The sequence below is a fragment of the Trematomus bernacchii genome, unplaced genomic scaffold (genome assembly GCF_902827165.1).
Source record: "Trematomus bernacchii unplaced genomic scaffold, fTreBer1.1, whole genome shotgun sequence".
NCBI lineage: Eukaryota > Metazoa > Chordata > Actinopteri > Perciformes > Nototheniidae > Trematomus > Trematomus bernacchii.
In genome coordinates, this window is record NW_022988066.1 from 6,250,847 (window position 1) to 6,270,010 (window position 19,164).

Sequence of the window (19,164 nt, forward strand, 5' to 3'; positions counted from 1 at the left end):
TTCTGAGCCACATAGTCTGGCCTGGGTTATCACATCACCTGTCTAGACCCACTTTGCTGCTCCTTCAGAAATGAGCCACTCAGACCTGGAGTTGATAAGAACCCTAGGCCTGCCTTTTGGCTTGTTTTACACTCGGCACTTTGAGACCCTGCGATGATCGGGTAATTCCAGATAAGCCACCTCAATTCACAACAGTCAAGCATTCTTCTTATCTGCCAACTTCAAAGCCCCAGCCCCAGTAGTGATAACTGTATTAAGACTCTTGACCTCCAGATTGCCATGTGTGCAGCAGAGCTTTTGAGGTGGGGAGCAGCATCCTTTGTTTGCTTGCTGCTGAAGAAACTCCCTCTGGAGTTGAGCATTCAGGCTTGGCCAAGCCAGACCCCGCTGCCTCCTGCGATGGAGGGAAACTTTGGCCTGCAATTGTGAGAATTTCCTGCCACAGGAAAGGAGAGGAGAGAAGGCCGAGCAGGATTGAAATAAGAAGAGAGCAAGGGCCGAAAAGACCAGGTTGAGAGCAAGGAAAAGGGCAAAGAAAAGACAGATAATTTTAGAAGTCGATTGCGTTGGGCAGTGAGTAAAGTTAAACCCAAACTGGCAGCTCACCAGGTCAGCTTTGGCAAAGTTCCAGGAGAAAAGCCGTTTGTGATCCATATAAAATCTCTATTAGCATTGGCTTTGCTCTTTTTAGTAATGATATCTTATCATTATCGCTCTCATCTTTCTTTTCCACTGAGGAGGAGGGTATCTTACTGTGTTATTTTTGCTTATTCACATCAGTTAGAGCGAGTGCGCGGCCATCTTTGAATTCCAACTGAGGGGATTTGCCTGGTCCACAAAGTATGACATTTAGAGGAAAATGTGTTACATTATCAGAGATTATTATCTTTATTTTTTTTCTAGTTATAAGACCAGTTTAGTCTCTGACCCACCTGACGGACGTGTTTCAGACATCCTGTGTGACCTCTTTTAGCCGGACCAGCAGATCTGTTCTGTGCCCAGGATCACATCTCAATTTATCCAGCTGTTAATTGTGTCTGTTACACTCAAAGCCAATGAGGCTACATCCATAAATGGTAACATGAAGAGAAAGATATGGTTTAGCGTAGTGCTGCTGATGTCTTATGCCTCCTGTAGCCCGTTGCATGAAGTCACTGGGGTCAAAAGGACAAAAGGCCCCGAGGTCTGGTGCATTGCTTTGCATTTTGGAACAACAAAATGTATCTGTTTCTGCTTCGATTTCAAACAGTTGTTACTGCATGAACAAACTAAATCTGAACAAGCAAATCAATGTGTGCTGAATGCGCTGCTCTTTATGGTCAACTGTTGCATAAACAGTTTGCCAGGACATGAAGTACATGCAGTACTGTAGTGGGCTCTGTACTGTTGGTTTTGACCTGACTTGTTTCATAGCTGTAATCAGTTGTCCTTCAGCCAACTTGGCACATATAGACTAAATATCACTATCACTATCAACGTAATGTATTTCAGTATTCTATGAGGGGTAACTCTGTGGTCATCATATCTGGCTTTCATATTTGACTGGTTATAAGAGCTTAGTGTAAGACATACAGTACATTTGTCCAGTGTGGTGTTGTAGCTGTCTTTAGCCATGAGGACGTTTGGTAAGCAAGCACACACAATCACCGGAGCCAGTGTTTGTCTTGGCTGCCTCCCCGCCTATTATCTGGCCAGGAACAAACGCAGGCAGGGCCTTACAGCCGGGTGGTCGGCGGCCACTGCAGCGCCGCTCGGCTCTCTTCCTGTGAGGGAAGCAGGAAAAGGAAGTGAGGTAGTTCCCTGGCGAGGGCTAAGGAATTGGGGTGGACAGCAAAGGAAGACAAAAAATCAAATACACCCATGAATCTCAAGTTATCAAAGCAAACATATGTAAGGGAGTAGGTGAGTGTTGTCGGACAACATTTTTATCAGCCTTAGATATTCTTGTAAACCTCTATTAAGGCTTTGTTGATCCAACTTTTATAAAGGTTCCACATATACAAGACTGTATTTGTGTGCAGCTCTATTGTTAGGTTGTTTGTGCCAGATGCCCCCTGCCCCGGTTCATTTCCTGCAGCCAAACAAAAGATAAAAAAATATTCTTGCTTCCCTATTTGAATGAAAAGAGATACACTGCAGTGCAGAGACTAATATTATTCACTTGTATCCATCTACCTGGTGAATATGGTTGTCATTATTTTGTTTTCAAGGCACACCAAGTCCACATTATGTCACTCTAAAGTAGATTTGACACACATTCTAGCCAAATGGTGTGTGTCACTGGATATCTTCCCTCCAAATGAATCCCATAGCCCTCTTTTTGGGGTTTGGGGGTGGAAAGCTAACCACGTGTTTGTATGTCCAATTTGCATTTGAATAGCTTTACTGTCTTTTGAGTGGTTTGTCTTTAAACATGAGGTCAGTCTTTGCAAACACACACTGACTAGCATGTGCACACAGTCAAACACACTTTGATACACAAGCAAACACAAGAATCTCTAGCTATATGCGGTGCTTGCTTCCAAGAATGTTGGTATAATTACCCCTTGGTTTCTACGCTTTTCTGGGTTCACTTCGCTCCAAAAATAGTAGGCTCAACACACCCACTAGACACAGCTTCTGAGAGATTTCACATCCACAAGGAAAAGTAGAGCTCATATGTCAAATAAATCAGTGTTGAAACATGGTTGTAAATGTGTTACGTGACACTTGGGTTCACGCTGATGTCAGAGTGGTTGCTTTTGGAGTGTTTGCCCCTGCAGTGGCAGAGGGGAGACCCTGTCTTGGTCGGGTCACACCTTGTTGTTAGTGGGTTTGTCTGCCGTCTAGGCTTGTTGTTGGTATGTAAATGCTCATATACGGTTGAGCCCAGACCCTTTGCAGCAGTAGTCTACTAGTGACCTAACTGTCTGTCTTTCTGACGGTACTTTATGGTTACATTTCTTTTGTTTACATAAATTCTCCCTTGATGGTTTCACTTTATTGTCATTCTTTGTAAAACATTGTTATTATATCTGTAATTCTCAATCAAGGTACGCAAACAGTTTATTTAGTATTTTTTGTTGCAGTTTGTTCTTCTGTTATTGAACTTGGGATAAAAAATCTAACAATTTATTTGTGCAATTAAGCCTTGAAATAAGGTGGAACTGCTGGTGGTATAAAATAATAAAAATAAACTTCTCTTCTTCTGCATCTTTACCGCTGGTTACTATTAGCTCAGTCATGCTCAGCCAAACAGAGCACCTCCAAAGGACATTACTATAAATGCAAGGATTGTAGAATTTTGAAATGGAAACTTTTAACTACCCTGCCTTCATTTCAGACTTCTAACACAGTTCTCACATTTTAAATGGGATTAGCAAGTATAAAGCGTGCATGCTTTGCAGTCTTTCTCTATGTGTGTCACTTTCGTCCATGGTTTACCAGTGCCTTTCCTGCCTTTGTTACACTGCTTTTGTTTAAGTCTTTCTCAAGGTTGTGCTACATTTGTACTTACTGTCATTCCACTAAGGAGAAGATTGTAAAATCAGATCCTTAAGGCCTGGAGACATGGTTCTGTCTGTCTCCCTTCTACAAACTGCTGTCTCTGGGGGTGATGGGGCAATTAAGGAGGCTAGGGTTTGGGCAGCCATTTGGCATATGTCATCTAGGTTTTCACAGATAATTGGGATCACCATAGCTCCTCTCACACAGTGGACCTCAACATGCAGTCAGTACTTAGCACAACAAGCACAATGTCACACCTTGTGTTTAAAAAGAAAGTACGGAAATGTTTGTCCAGCAGTGTTTGAGAAGCACTCTGAACATGTTTGACTTTAGTAATGACATTGATGGAGACTTACGAAACATGCATCTGATATATAATTGTAAACTCTTTCCTACATGCATCTCAATCAAAGACCGATGTAACGGTTGTCCTTTTTCATATTGGCATCATGAACAAACAGAAGCTGGAGGGCAGCACTGCATTCATAAAACATGATATGTTGTAAAAAACGTTATCTCAGATAACAAACAAGAATTGTTAAATGGCATATAGATATATCTTTGGATACAGTTGTGCCATTTAGAAAAAGTCTTCTTGTAGACGTTTTTCTGTTGGAGATTTCTGTGTGAACAACAAATACCAACGCTTTACCTGGATAAGGAGCTTAAGTGGCACACACTTGGCGTGTGAAGGGGTTAACACAATTTGCACGAACGATGCTTTGAGCTTTAGCTTTAGAAGCATGTGAGATGAGAGTGACCGCTGCAAGATAACTAATAAGGTCAAGGGGTTCACAGTCGATAAGCTGCTAGCATGTTGGAGTGCTCAGTTCCAGAGTTTTGTCTAACTTTGATATATTGAGAGGATAACATTTTTCCAAACTTTGTTTCAATTGAGGCTTTAGTGAAGGAAAAAAAGCTTTTGTTTCGAATGCTTTTATTACAAACATTGATTATATTTTTTATTCAGGTCTCCGTAACAACAACTAATGTGCGTTTGTTTTCTTCCACTTTTTCCTATGCAGAGATTGAAGCCAAAGAGGCTTGTACCTGGCTCCGAGCAGCAGGGTTTCCACAGTACGCCCAGCTGTATGAAGGTAAGGACCCCCGTGAGATACCCCCAACCTCTCTCACGGCCTATTTGGCAATAATGAAGATACAAAATTGATGCTGTTATTAGGGAAGCCACAGTTATACTGCAAATGGTGACATACAGATTTTAAAAGCTATGTTATGACTTCAGTTATTTCAAAGGCTTTCATTTAACCACACTACCACAATCTTAACTGAAGTCGGTTAGGCAGATTTACTAAAGTAAGGTCATCAATAAAACTCATATTCCAGAATTATTATTCATTTGAAATCACATAAAAGAAGAACCTTTCTATTTTTTTGTGTAAAAAAATAGTTGTTGCACTACCAAATTGTGCACTTGTTTGGTGATGTGTAGCTCATCTAGAAGACCACTGTTGCGTTAGTCAAGAACAAAAAACACCACCATGCACACTTATGCCTGTGCATGCTTACATACCACATACATCAAAACATTCCTCAGGAGTAAGGGGTGTGTTATTCCTTCGCACAAGTGCTTTACTTTTTCTATGAGAGAGCCACATTAACCATAGCAAAGAATATTCCAAACAATAACCATAATGTATCATACAGAGTAACTCTTTTGGGACCAAGGGTCTTTGTTACCTTGTTAAAATAAACACAAAACATGTCTTCTATGCCCTCTAAAGTTACTTATACAATGACATATGGTTAAGAAAGAATGCCTTGGCTGACCTTTGAGTTTTAAATAAACACTCACTGAAACACATCAAACATTCTTTACACTCCATATAGCTACTTCAACTATACTATGGCATGCCATAGGTATACCAGTTGCCCTTATGTAACTACATGACGATGACAGCAGGGCCAAGCTACCATTGTCAACAGGTCATTGCTTGTTGCCAATTAACCGTGAAAGGTTTCCTATTGGAACGGAAGGCTCTTTGTGTTTTTACACAGGTGATGAGACTGTTTTTCTACACACCAACAGCAACACAAAAGTGCAAACGGCAATCAATCACTGTGCAGATTTTAAACAAATCGCTGGTTGGTTATGCAGCCGTCTCCACTAAGTAGGAATTTGTGCCGAGGCATGACACATTTTTCCTTCCCCTGTATCAGTGGCGTAATCTCTATTGTCTGTGCTGTCAGGACTATTGCCCCACTAAAGATAAGCAGACTGATAGGCCGGAATCACTACAGTAGGCTTAAAGATCTGCCGTCCCTTGAACAGCATTTTCTTATCAACATCGCCCCTCGGGGCCACAAATGCGAGATTCCTATTTTGGGTTGGGTCCACACATTCCAGAAAACATCTTAAAACCCATTTATTTAAATATTCTTTATGATCCAATGATATTATGTGCCATAACGCTGCAACTGAGTAAATAAGTGACCCTGTTAATGAAGTAGACAAGGGAGGGAGAAGGAGAAAAGGAAGTGGGACCTCTGAGCAGCTCTGGAGTACCTATTGTCATTCTTCAATCAATCCCCTGTTCTCTCCCTCTGTGCTCCACATCCCCCCTGCCTGCCGGGTCTGAAAGCTGCAGCTGTGTTTGTTTGGTCGGCTAAGACGCTACTTCCTCTTTTAGCTTTTCATCGAGGCTGTATGGGGGGAGAAGGTGGGACGGAAGGCCCTGGTGGGTGTTGGTGTGGGTGGGTTTTTCTGAGGCTAGGGGTTGTATCTTTATCTGAACACATTGATCCAATCAGCGGCAGGAAGATGCCCACACTAACCAGACCCTCTCTGTTTAGATGCCCTGTTCCCCATCGACATCTCCTCAGTCACCAGGGACCATGACTTCCTCGATCGAGACGCCATTGAGGCTCTCTGCAGGTGAGATTACAAGTCAACCTTTCATACGTATTTTCTCTTCTTTTGATCTTATGCGCCTTTCTTCTTCTTCTTGTAAATCTTCTTCCATCTCTTGTTTTCTCCCAAATGAAACCATGAGGGCATGACTTCAAAAGGAGGCATGCTTTGGAAAGTTTCCGATGAGATAAAATAATGACACGATAAGCACATTGAAGACATGCACTGTTCCGTTTCCCTTTGCATTAAGCTCTCATTGTCCATATCTCCTTCCCGTAGTTTTCTTCAGTCTCTGATAGTGTGTACCTCAGTCATTTTGTATCGTCCTGGCACGCACATATCTCACTCCTACCCTTGACTGCAGCATGCTACGGTCACGCAACCCTCTCTACAGTCTTTCTTTTCATCTTGTAAGAGACATATTGAACTGCCTGTTGTTTTAGGTCTCAGACATGTTAGTAAGTCTATGTTTAAAATACCTTAACGCCATGAGTATCATTGAAAAGCACTAGCTTGCTTCCTACTTGGTGCCCCAGCTATATGAATTAGCATATTTGGAGAAAGTTGATAGCTACTTAATGGAGTCGACTTCATCAAATACTGACTTTCAGTAATAAACCACAGCAGGTGTCCCCCTCCCACACATCTGGAAGCCATCATCTCAATGTCTCCTCTGTTGGCAGCCTTTCAGCCCCCTCCCCACAACCCAGACTATCCCCCAGTTCCCATCCCTTCATCTCTCTATTGTTACATGATCTGCCCTAAGAGCTCTCTAGAGGGTGGACCCAGCCACCACCCTCTCCCCTTCTCCAGGTGGCCGGGGGGATAAGCTTTCTGTCCCCTCCCCAAGTTCTCGTCACTACTCCAGCAGATTTCATTCTCCTTGCGCTCTCCTCTCTCCCTCTCTTTATCTTCCCGCTCATGTGGAGATTATCCTTCAGCAGCTCATTAGCCAAGCTGCCCTTCTTGATTTCTCTTCCTCTCTTCTGTGTTCCCTTCTGTTTCCTCCTTTCTTCCACCATACAGCCTCTTGGTGATGAGAGGTTTGTGTTTTAGGAAAAAGCAGATGGTTAGCATATTTTAGAGTCCATTTTAAATGTATCTAATGTTGCATGTGTGTGTGTTTTTGTGTTTTCAGGAGACTGAACACCCTCAACAAGTGTGCTTTAATGAGACTGGAGATATCACCGCAGAGAAAAAGAGTAAGTGCACATGCACACACATTAACTCCACACCTTTCTGAAAAGCCCCTATGCAAGCCTCCTCAACCACAATTGCATTCCCTCACCTCAAACGTCGGTTCACTGTTGGCCACAGGGTGAAACCGTGGTCTTTTTCTCGTCTGGTTTAATGAGAAGGCACCTGTTGGGTTGATTTCTATATCAAGTGGGCTGAGAGGACCCTAGGGGGAAGGAGGATCACTTTAATGTCTAAATGAAGGGGTTGCATTCACCAGAACCTCCCCCTACTCAGGGCATGCTCCCCTTCTTTCTCAAATACTTCCTCATACTTCTGGCTCACCATAAAAGGAATTGGACTGCTGCTTTGTCGCAATCTTGCAGAACGAACAACCCAACATCGCCTGTATGTGATCAAACTCAACAGATGTATTTGATTGAGTGCCAACTCCCTCAAACACATTCTTAGATTACACGTTCAAAGAAACAGGCCTCTTGGAAGAAATTGTGATAATTGTGTGTATATCCTGGTTTTAGCACCTTTGAAGTAAACCACTCAGACTAACTTACACTGTCACTTTGCGACAAGATTTGCTCGTTTTTTTTAACTAACCTTAATTCACAAACAACCTTAAGTGGTACATAGTAACATCCTTGTTCTGTGTGTGGTGGTATTCATTAGGATGACCCTTTCCGTGTCACCTTTCATTTCAGGAGTCAACAAGAGTAGAGGAGTCAAAGAGGTTATTTGCCATCTTTGCAGGATGACAACCCCCTCCTTAGACAGCTTAGGAATGCATTGATCTCCTCGTGTCTTAACATTCCCTCTCTCTTAAATCTCCATCCCTTCTTTTTTGGTTTGTTCTTTCTATCTGTCCAATAGTAATAATAAATAGTTGTCCTTCTGCAGACTTCTTGTGCGGTTCAAAGCTCCCACCGTTTCAGTGAATGCTTTGGTGGTTTGATGGTTTGAGGATAAGATAGAATGTTGATAAATGCTTGAAGCTCTGTTAGCCAATCAACGCTCTCTGTGCAGTTATCTCACACAACATAACTAGAGAAAAAAACAACATATTGGAATCTGAAAATGTCACACAAGTTGCTATTGTCCACTATAAATGGTCGCATCGATAGATCAAAAACCTCGTGAAATTGTATTAGAAATTATGTAATGTTTCCACTGCAAACATATAATTAATGATGCCAGTATATGAAGCCCATGGAACACTGGCACTCAGCTAGTGGAGCATGAGTTTTGTGAATTTGACCGTTTTTTTAATGGATTTTTTTGGAGGGGGTTCTAATTATTGCTTTAAACCCTCTAAAGTTATTGCTTTCTTAACTGTAAGATTAAAGATAGGGCTTCAGAAAGGTAAAGATAAATTAGTGGTTGCATGTTGGCGTGTGGTTTGGTCCACCACTTGGATTGGGATCTGTGAATATGGCTTTTTGGAATCTCCCAGCTTAGTGTGTTTGAAAGCGTATATATGTCACTCATAGATAAGGAATAAGCAACGACAGTAGAAGTGTATCATTGACGCTGTATCACACTTAAAGTGTGTGTGTGTACATATACACAGACAGAGAGGATAAACACTGTAGGGGGGAGCGACCCCAGTCTAGCCGGCTGCACTGCAAACTATGGGGGTCATCATGGAATTTCCTGAACTCCCTCCAGGGCCTGAGATAGATTAACCAAACTGGGGGAGGTATGTGCACTTTGTGAAATTGCATGGCACCCAGTAATGGTCACTTTTTTGTCTTCGTATTTATTGTCCAAGCAGTCGGGAAGAAGCTGAATCCTGTTTGCTTGCTGGTCATACGCCTAACCACAGCGACTCAGTTTAGGATGATGTTATATAAAACTATTGTAGAATTCCGTGTCAAATGATCTCGTAAAGGTTCTTAGGTTGTGGGGCATTTTACAGCCATAGGTATATTTTATATAGTTTACAAAAACATAGATACATTTGGAAAGCGCACGTGAATGCACACAAGGCAAAGGGCAAATGCAACAATTATAAAATAAATTCCATAACTCTAGAAAGTTTCCTGGACCAAGGTGAGGAATGTTGGAAAAGAAATGGAAAACGTAGCAGTGCATAATGTTCTCTAACTGTTCCTCTCCCTCCCTCTCCTTTTTTCCACCTATTTCTTTCTCCCTGTCCCTTATCCCCTCCTTCTCCCTTCTCCAGAGCGAGGACTCCGATGAGGACGAGCCCTGTGCCATCAGTGGCCGCTGGACCTTCCAGAGGGACAGCAAGCGCTGGTCCCGTATGGAGGAGCTGGAGGTTTTTTCCTCACTACCAGCAGATGCTGTCCCACCCCCATTCCCAAAGGAGGTATCCCAGAAAGGCAAGCTCACCCTGCGCGAAGCCAACAGTTCAGAGAGTGTGCTGACCGACCTCAGCGAGCAGCCTGAAGTGGGCTCCATCCACAGCAGCGGGAGTGTAGGGAGAGAAGAGAAGAGCCATGGTGCCGCCTTGAAAAATGAAGCCTCCGGCGCTACTCGTGCCAGCTCTGTAGCAAGCATGTGCTCATCCTCGGGCACAGGCGGGTCAGGATGCGCTAACGAGGACTCTCTGTCTGATGGGATGCCTCCGTCGCCCCTGGAGACACTCGGACAGTTCACCTTTGATGTGAAAACAGGCATGGGAGGACTAGGAGGAAGTCTGGACAGAGGAGGTGGCAGCGGCAAGAGCACACGCTCAAGAGCAAAGAGCTTCCTCAAGAGGATGGAGAGTCTGCGGCTGCGCAGCGGCACCTCCTCCAAGAGAAAGAAGAAGGGGAGCACCAGCGGGGGGAAGATAGAGATCAGTGGGCCTGTCATCAAAGAGGGTCTGGATGATGACAAGCTGCGAAGGCTCAACTGTGTGGACATCTCCAGTATGAACCTCAACCTCAATCACCAGCGCAATCCCGCTCAGACTATGACACTTAACCGGAATCGCTCAGTATCCTACTCCACACAGACCAGCAACGGCAGCACTGGGAGCACTGGGAGCAGCCAATCGGAAGCTAGCAGTGGAAGTGCAGTGAGCACGCCGAGCCCGGTGACTCGCGCTCGCAGCCACAGCACAGCGGCGGGCTCTAGTAAGAGAGGCGGGATGTATTTGGAGGGTTTCGATCCTTTCAGCCTTCCCCAACAAGCTTCAGATCGACAAACTACACCCACACCCAAATCTGCGCCACCCATCCCCTGCCAAGCTAGCAGTGGGATGACAGTTGATGAGCAGAACCACAGGAACAACTGCAGTGTTCGAGACAATAGCAGACAAACTGAAGAAGAGGAAGAGGAGGGAGAAGGGGGTATGATCTTCTTCTACTTACCAGAAGGTCACAAGCCTGGGACCTTCCCCAAAGCCCTCCAGGATGGGAGTTCACGCAATAACAATGGGAATGATAACGGGAACTCGGTGACCCTCAGGGGGCGGCAGAGCAGACGCCAGCGGCAATGCTCCGAGGGATCCGTCGACAGCCGGCTCAGCTTATACGACAACGTCCCCTACACTGAGCGGGAGGAGGAGGAGGAGGAGGGGGACGAGCGCAAACTGGAGCAAGTGCTGCAACATGTCAGCGGCCTGCAGCGCTTTGTTAACGCCTGGTCAGAGGCTGTGGCCGGAGAGGAGGAGGAAGAGGAGGAGGATGAAGAGGAAGAAGGAGACTCGGATTCGGCACTAGACTCTGCCTCCCCCTGCCCATCCTCTCCTCTGCAGAACCGGCTGGAGGAGACTGAAAACGGAAGTGACCAAGACAGCACAGGAAACCCGCTGGGAGAGGGGGAGGAGGGGATGAGAGAGAGGAGAGATTCTGGGGTCGGCGCGTCTCTAACCAGAACCAGCAGGTCAGTGAAGAACATTTATATTGTCTTTTTTCTAATGCAGGATAACCATGAGTTTCTTGACTCAAATTATGAAAGAAAAGAAAATCTCACCTACCACTCATGGTATCTAGCCATGGCTTTAAGATATTGGTTTCTTAGATTTCTACTCTTTGTAATGGCAAATTCAAAGACGTTTCTCTCGCATTATAGGGACTATTTATCCTGTAGTCGTTCCAATGAAAAACTACATTTATAAAACCTTTTCATACTACGTTTTAGTGTTCAGAGTCAAATACATTTCAAACAAACAAGCTCATGCTCTTAGTATTCTTCTGTAAAACTCCTGCCTTACATTACCTAAATGCCTGAAATGCTCAAGGACAACAAAACAATAGAAAGACAAACACTCAGGCACCGACAAAACATAGTTTTCCATAGACGGTGACAGCAAAGGATAAACGCTGAGACTCCTCTCCTGACGTAATGGTGCTGAATATTCTGGAATGCTGCTTGGTCTCCATGGGCACGGCTGTTGTTCCTTCAGGAATCCTCAGGCAGAATTACATTCTAGGGCTGTACAACTTTTTATCCTTTAAGACAATCTCCTGATTGATGTGTGCATAAATCCCTGTAATCCCTTAACTGATCACTTGGCAGGTGAAACTACCAACTGTGTGTGGCTTTGTTTGTATTCTAAGTTTATGTGTACACAAAAGCATGACGCAGATCCAAAGAGTTTGACTGCTCGTTTTTAATCACATCTCACAGCTCAATTTGTGCTCTCTCCCTCTTGTTTCCCTGAACATTCTCCAGACCACAGAAACTGCGCTGGCCGAGCTTCCAGAACTCTCATCGGCCCAGCTTGGCGTCGGCCCAGCTCCAGATTAGCTGCCAGTCTGTGCTACAGATGAATCTGCTCCAGAAGCTCTCTCTGCTACAGCTCACTGCTCTGCTGGAGAGACACACCCCTACAAACAAACATGGCTTCAGCTGGTGAGTGGACTACAGTCAAATTATATTTATTGTGTAAGGAACAGGGAGTATTAGGGATAGGGGGACTTCATATGGTGATTGTTCAACATACATAATACAATTTTAAAGCTTGTTTTTCCTGCATGAGGCCATCTGCGTCTGGCTAATTAATTACTGTAAATGATGCCATCAAATACTTCCACTTAGCAAACCATCAATCCAACTGCTATCCCACCCGTCTCTCGATCCCCTCCATCTGCAGGTTGTTGTGTGGCGACGGCTGTCCACAGAGGTTGGGTTTCACATTCTTTTCCCAGGCCCGTAATTGCTGGGAAGGGGCCGTACATTGTCTTTTTCTCCACGGGGCAATCATAGCAGTTCACACGCATGGTGTTACCAGAGCTGGAGGCTGGAATGATCTGTCCACAGCCATTATCCCTCCACCTTCTGTATCACTTCTCGGCTATCAGTCTTTCCTTACTTTATTATCTGCTTGTGATTCTCCAATGGCACATAATGTCTTCGTTGTTACTGTATCCGCTTTACAAGTTTACAGTTCTCTCCCACTGTACTTCTGCCTTCGGTTTTTGCATCTTTCCCTTTTGTCAGAAGTTAGATGCTGGGTAAAAGTCTGTACATGTACATAGATATATAAGCTGTTTCCAGATTCCAGTATCGTTTTCAGTTTACAGTTCACGCAGAGAAAAGTCATGTGGGGCTGAAGATACATAGTTTTAGGAAATGTGATAGGGAAGCCCTAAAGGAAAAGCAGTCAAAAATATAAGTGATGTAAACAAGATTTAACTTTTGAATACTGGACATTCTTCCCAGTCAAAACATAACAACTGTGAAATATTAAATAAATATACCACACAGGGTCACAGTAACACAGAACAGATTTTCTAACATGTATGGAAAATGTCATACAACTTTAAAAGTTTTAAGAAAATAAAGTGAGAAATCGCATCATATTCTTGTTTTTCCACTTTCTTTATTTCTTTTACCCGAGGCCTACCCTAGGACAGGAATAGAAGGCGTTATGATGGTCTTATGACAGGCTGAGGCTCTCTGAAAGACAGAGGCCGCTTGTTAGCCGCCGAAGGCCCACACATATTCAGAATTCCGGGCACGGATCTTTAATATGCTTCCTTTCCATTTTTTCCCCAAACTGTAATTCTGAGATGCGTTTTAAGTCTTGTCTTAAGGCTTCTACAAAGACACGCCTGTCCTGAGTCACACATAGCGTCTCTCTGCTAAACACACTCACACCCATGCAGATAGATACACAGCCATAAATCTGTGGGTGCATTCTTGTGAAACGGTCGGAGCTGATGTTTCAACTCTGGGGTTTGTGGTTATAGACTTGGTGTTCACTTGCTCCCAAGCCCACAAACACACAAAGTAACAAACAGTGAGACAGACACTTTGTGCGGATGTATAAAATGGTGCGATCCTCCCCTTTTGACACCCGTCGGTACATCCTACGCCCCGTTTATCCTCCCCTCTCATAAACCTGGAGACAGGCTTCTACAGCTGCTTGGTTTCCTCCTTGCACACATAAAGCACATTTGGGTAGCTGGTCTATTTCTGTCCGGATGTGATTTAGTGCTGCAGAGCTAAACAAATTCCACTTGTCCAAAAAGATGTCCAATCCATCATCTAAGAAACTGAGTAAGGATGGAGGCATAACTTTGAATTGTTGACCTGTTTAAAGAAATCCTTCAACACCTGAACAACTTAATTTGTATCTTAATTCATGTCATTATGCAGCAGATATTGATGAGTTTTTTTCTCTTGTGTGTGCATGTTGCAGGGCCGTGCCAAAGTTTATGAAGCGGATCAAGGTGCGTGACTACAAAGACAGGAATGTGTTCGGTGTGCCACTACAAGTCATGGTCCAGCGGACAGGCCAGCCGCTCCCTCAGGGGATCCAGCAGGCCATGCGCTATTTACGCAGCCAGTGCCTCGACCAGGTAACAATAAGTACACATATAGACATATGTATATATAAACATTTGCATATACTGTAATTACAATGTACATGGAACGTCAAAGCTGCTTCCACTCTGTCATTGAGATTCCGTTTTCAGTTCACACAGAGAACAATAATCTGGTGCTAAAGATACATAATGTGCAATCAGTAAAATATTCATCCACAGTTTTTTCAGTGGTTGTTATGTCTCAGAAAACACACTTAGTCAGTAAGTGTTTGCAGTTCTTCTCTCCCCCGCTGAAGCATGGAGGTCTGGAGAGAGTCAAAGTGTGCAGCTGTTAAATCACCTGTGTCTGTCTGTTTAATCCACGGACATTATGACTGATTTATCTTAGTGTGTGTGAGTACTATATGCTTGCACATTCATAGAGGAAAGAAAGGAGTTAGTAGAAAATAACAGCTAATAACAGAGGACGAAACAGAAAACAGTGATGCTGTTCTATTCAAAGCAGGACAAGGCGCCTCTGTTTGAAGGTGCTGAAAGCTCATGGAAAATATTCAGGCTGGCATCGGCCGGCAGCCTATTTCTCTTTTCCTCCCAACATTGCCATTTCATACAGCCTTAAAAGGCTACTGATGAGGTCCTACACAGCATTCAGTACAGCGATGCCTACTGGGTGTCATGGAGCTTCTTAGAAATACAGTCAACAGAATCTGCAGTGATGTCACCATATTGACTGTAAGCTCCGGATTTGAGGATAAGCCAAAATGTAATTTTTCAATTATAACAGTCTGCAGCTATATAATCATTTAAAGATCATTGCAAATAAGATTTGGGCTCATGAATCCTTTTTGATACGCCTCCATGATAGTATCAAACATTACTCATGGTAATTACTTATGAGGGAACTACAGTTCCAAGCGGACATAGCTATTCTTGTGTATGTATGCATAATGTAACCATTCCCCCCCCCATGTCACTTTCTGTCCAGGTGGGCCTTTTCAGGAAATCAGGTGTTAAATCTCGTATCCAAGCTCTTCGCCAGATGAACGAGTCGAGCGGCGCAGAGGGGGGAGGCGTCAACTACGAGGGCCAATCGGCTTATGACGTTGCCGACATGCTGAAGCAGTACTTCAGAGATTTGCCAGAACCCCTGCTCACTAGCAAACTGTCTGAGACCTTCCTCCAGATCTATCAGTGTAAGGACACACACAAATACATTCAAATTGTAAACAAAATCTTGTTGAGACAATACATGCATTACCTCAGTAAGAGGATTGCATGCTGGAATGCACGAGATGCTATTGTTTTAGAGCTGTAGATGCTTGCCTGCCATGAAGCAAGAAAATTGTGAAACCTTAATAAGAAAATAAACAACACGAGCGCAGGAAATGCCTGTGGAATGATGTTATATATGTGATTGGTTCATCCTTCTTTGGCTCACTGTTCACATCCCTGCGCATTCTCGACCTTTGCATTCGGAACTGTTTGTATAAAGTGAAACAATACCATTCCTGTACATGAAGAACACCATATGGTGTACACACACGTAGGCTTAGACAACACACATAGATCATAGCTAACTTCTTGACTCGAAAAAGTCATTATGTAGAATGCCAAAGGTTATTCTTCTCTATATAATATAAAAAAACCGAGCCCTGACATAATTCCTCTTCCTCTCCAGACATGCCTAAAGAGCTGCGTCTGCAGGCCGCGCGGGCCGCCGTGCTGCTGCTGCCCGACGAGAACCGCGAGGTGCTGAAAACGCTGCTCTGCCTGCTGAGCGACGTGACGGCCAGCGTGTCCGAGAACCAGATGACTCCCACCAACCTGGCTGTGTGTCTGGCGCCATCCCTCTTCCACCTCAACACCCTGCGCCGCAAGGAGAGCTCCTCGCCAAGGTGTGTGTCTGTTCCACTACTGTCATCTGCTCATTTAAATGGCATGGACTGCATTTATATAGCGCTTTTTCAGTCATTACGAGCCCTCAAAGCTCTTTTACATAAACAAGTCAGCATTCACACCCCGTTAGCCATGCCATCATGCCCAAGAATATATCGACATGTTGACGGGGGCTAACCACCGACCTTCCGATTGGTTGACGACCACACTACCTCACAGCCGCAGTCACTGCCTTTGTTTTGATTGCCACCACTGATATAGATTTTGTATTAGCAGCTTCCATATGAAATATGCTGTACATTCTCAAAACAGGAAAGGGTCAAACTAAAGAAACAAAAGAGCCGGATACTGTAGATGGAGGATAGAGAAGAAAGGGGGAGGGAGAGCAAAGCTGGACAGGGGAGGAAGAGGGAGAGACAGAGGAAATAGAATGATTACATAAACATATTACCTTATTAAGAAATATATGTGAAGCTAGAAGAGAGTTCATCAGGTGTAAGTGTTCTTTCTTTCAACCCGCTTCCTCCACTCTCTCCAATGAACGCTGTCTGGATGATGAATGCTGTTACTAATCATACTGTCCTTCTTTCCCCTCTGCCTTGGTCAAAGGGTGATGAACAGGAAGCAGACACTGGGAAAGCCGGACCAAAGAGACCTGAATGAGAACCTGGCTGCCACTCACGGCCTGGCACACATGATCCAGGAGTGCAGCAAACTCTTTCGGGTCAGTAGTGAACAACACTTGAGCTTTAAAGCTAAAGTTAGCATGAAAATGAAATGTGGTTTACTGACTGAAATATATGTGTCAAACTCAACTTAGGTCAATGAAGGCGTGTTTGCTGACAGAATTAATGTCGGCTCACTTTCCCGTGTCATTGCCAAACACCTGTAAACATGTATAGTATCTAACATGACATAAGTCACTGATTCAATTCATGATGTAATTTCCTCAAGCAATGTTATGATTGTGTAAAGTAAATGGGCAAACCTGTTTAGGCCACCGTTGGGCAGACTTACCTTCATCTCTCTTTCCATTTATACCAAACATTGGTGGAAAAAAAAGGTGGAAACACATTAGAAGCTGCAAACCCATAAATCCATGAGTCAACAAGGAAATCACTTGACTGGATAAACAGGAAATAATCAGCAAACTACACTATTACTAATCCAATTTCAATCTCATTCAGCCTAAAACGTTGCTCTGCCCAGTCTCCTCTGACATGCTACGGTAAATGCTAAGAGGCTGCATACTGCCGGTTATTAGTTAAGTTTAATTAGATTGCTTTCTTGTTTCCTGTCATGGTCACATCACACAGCAAGGCAACTCAATTACCTCCCAAATTATTTCCTTTTAATTAGATCTGTATTTGCTTGCAAAGGTTCATAAAAGGATATGAAAAATAACTAATAACTTACAGTCATTTGCCTCCATGTTAAGCCAGTTTTAACAAATAAACATAATTTCCTCCAGACTATAATATTGTTATTGTTCAGTTCAATTTGAAAGGTGACGCATGAAGACAGATGATGAGAGAGAAATAATGAGAAGGAGCTAGGCTAACAAGGAGATGAAAATAGGATGTGGTGTGTGTCGGTTTTTAATTGCAGTCTTATACGCTCAGGTTACAATAAATTGAAAGGAATTCATTTGATCAGAGTGGATATGCCTGACAAAACGTTTCATTAGAGACTAAGCCATTTTTAAGTTTGACAATCCCCTCCAGACACGTTTAAAAACATATATTCGAAGCAGATTTGATGCCTTATATACTTTTTAAAAATGTTTTAAATCAAATCTTCTGAAAAAAGAACAAATCAAATATGTAAAGCACACATATTTACGGCTCATGACTCCCAGCAACACAACAGAAAGGTAAGGCCTGTCTCTAATGCTCCTCCCTCTCCTCCGTCCCCACAGATCCCAGAGGAGATGAATCGCTGCAGGAACTCGTACGTGGAGCAGGCGCTGTTGCCGCGGCGTCTGGAGGAGCTCGCCGGTGAAGAGGCCGGCCACGGAGGCTTCAGGGCCTTCCTGCGGGACAGCCTGGACACCCTGCTCAAAGACGCCAAGGACAAGTTCAAAGGTTACGACAGCTGTTCCACACCCGAGCACGCCGAGCTGGCCTGTAGGAAGGTAAGCCCACTTCATTTCATCTCTATAGTTCATTTAAAAAACACTCTTTGGCAGAGAGATTCATTAAAAGTCACCTATTATGCAAAATCCACTCCACAAAGTTTCAGGAAAAAAGATTCGCTCTCTTTTTGTCCTGATCCATTTCTATAAAAACCTGTCTGAAAATGAGCTGATCACATTTTGGCCACTTTATGATGTCATAACGATGTTTTGGCTTGTGTAACCATTAGCCAATCACCAACCAAGGTAACCCCCCCCACACCTTATCACCTGAATCTCCTCCTAGAGCACCATTGTGTTCTTTTTAACCAAATATCTCGCAGAGGGGCGTGGGGAGTGGCTCCTTATTTCCATCTAAAGTAAAAGACAGAGAATCAGCACTTTTGAAACAGGGCTGAAACAGAGGGGTTTATGGGATGCTACAATGCATGATCTGTTTGGTATTTCGAGCCAAACACTTCAGAGACATGTTTTGTATATAACTGAGACCTATCATATATTGATGAAAAACAGTATAATAATGAGAGAGAAAAAACGGATTTGTGTAAACATGCCACCATTCATAAATCACGCACTGGCTTTTTAGCTATCTGTGTTTCCTGTCGTCCCCTTTCCTCTTCATGTCTGCCTTTCCCTCTCTCCTGCCTCTCTAAATACCGAGTGGAAAACCAGCAGTTATGGTTTCCTGTATAGAAACACATCCGTGTGAAACTGGCCTGTCCCTGGCTTCTCTTTCCCATCCCAGAACTGGACGCTATCCCAGGATGACATCAGCCTGACACACACACACACACACACACACACACACACACACATACACAAGCTCACCATTATCCCAGGCCTACATTTCCTGTGTCTAGTGTGCG

At 43.8% G+C, this 19,164-nt stretch overlaps 1 protein-coding gene across 2 annotated transcripts in view; it reads left to right on the top strand.

Moving 5' to 3' along the window:
* The window catches only part of dlc1 (DLC1 Rho GTPase activating protein), a 75,641-nt gene that overhangs the window by 54,875 nt on the left and 1,602 nt on the right, over window positions 1–19,164 (top strand). Inside the window, exons 5-14 of one of the 2 annotated variants that reach the window (XM_034120684.1) lie at window positions 4,512–4,583; window positions 6,283–6,379; window positions 7,494–7,557; window positions 9,729–11,377; window positions 12,170–12,349; window positions 14,142–14,301; window positions 15,254–15,461; window positions 15,947–16,163; window positions 16,774–16,888; window positions 18,083–18,298. In XM_034120684.1, coding sequence (XP_033976575.1) covers window positions 4,512–4,583; window positions 6,283–6,379; window positions 7,494–7,557; window positions 9,729–11,377; window positions 12,170–12,349; window positions 14,142–14,301; window positions 15,254–15,461; window positions 15,947–16,163; window positions 16,774–16,888; window positions 18,083–18,298 — 2,978 coding nt within the window. The remainder of the gene's footprint in view (window positions 1–4,511; window positions 4,584–6,282; window positions 6,380–7,493; window positions 7,558–9,728; window positions 11,378–12,169; window positions 12,350–14,141; window positions 14,302–15,253; window positions 15,462–15,946; window positions 16,164–16,773; window positions 16,889–18,082; window positions 18,299–19,164) is intronic. The other variant, XM_034120686.1, reaches the window with a different exon arrangement.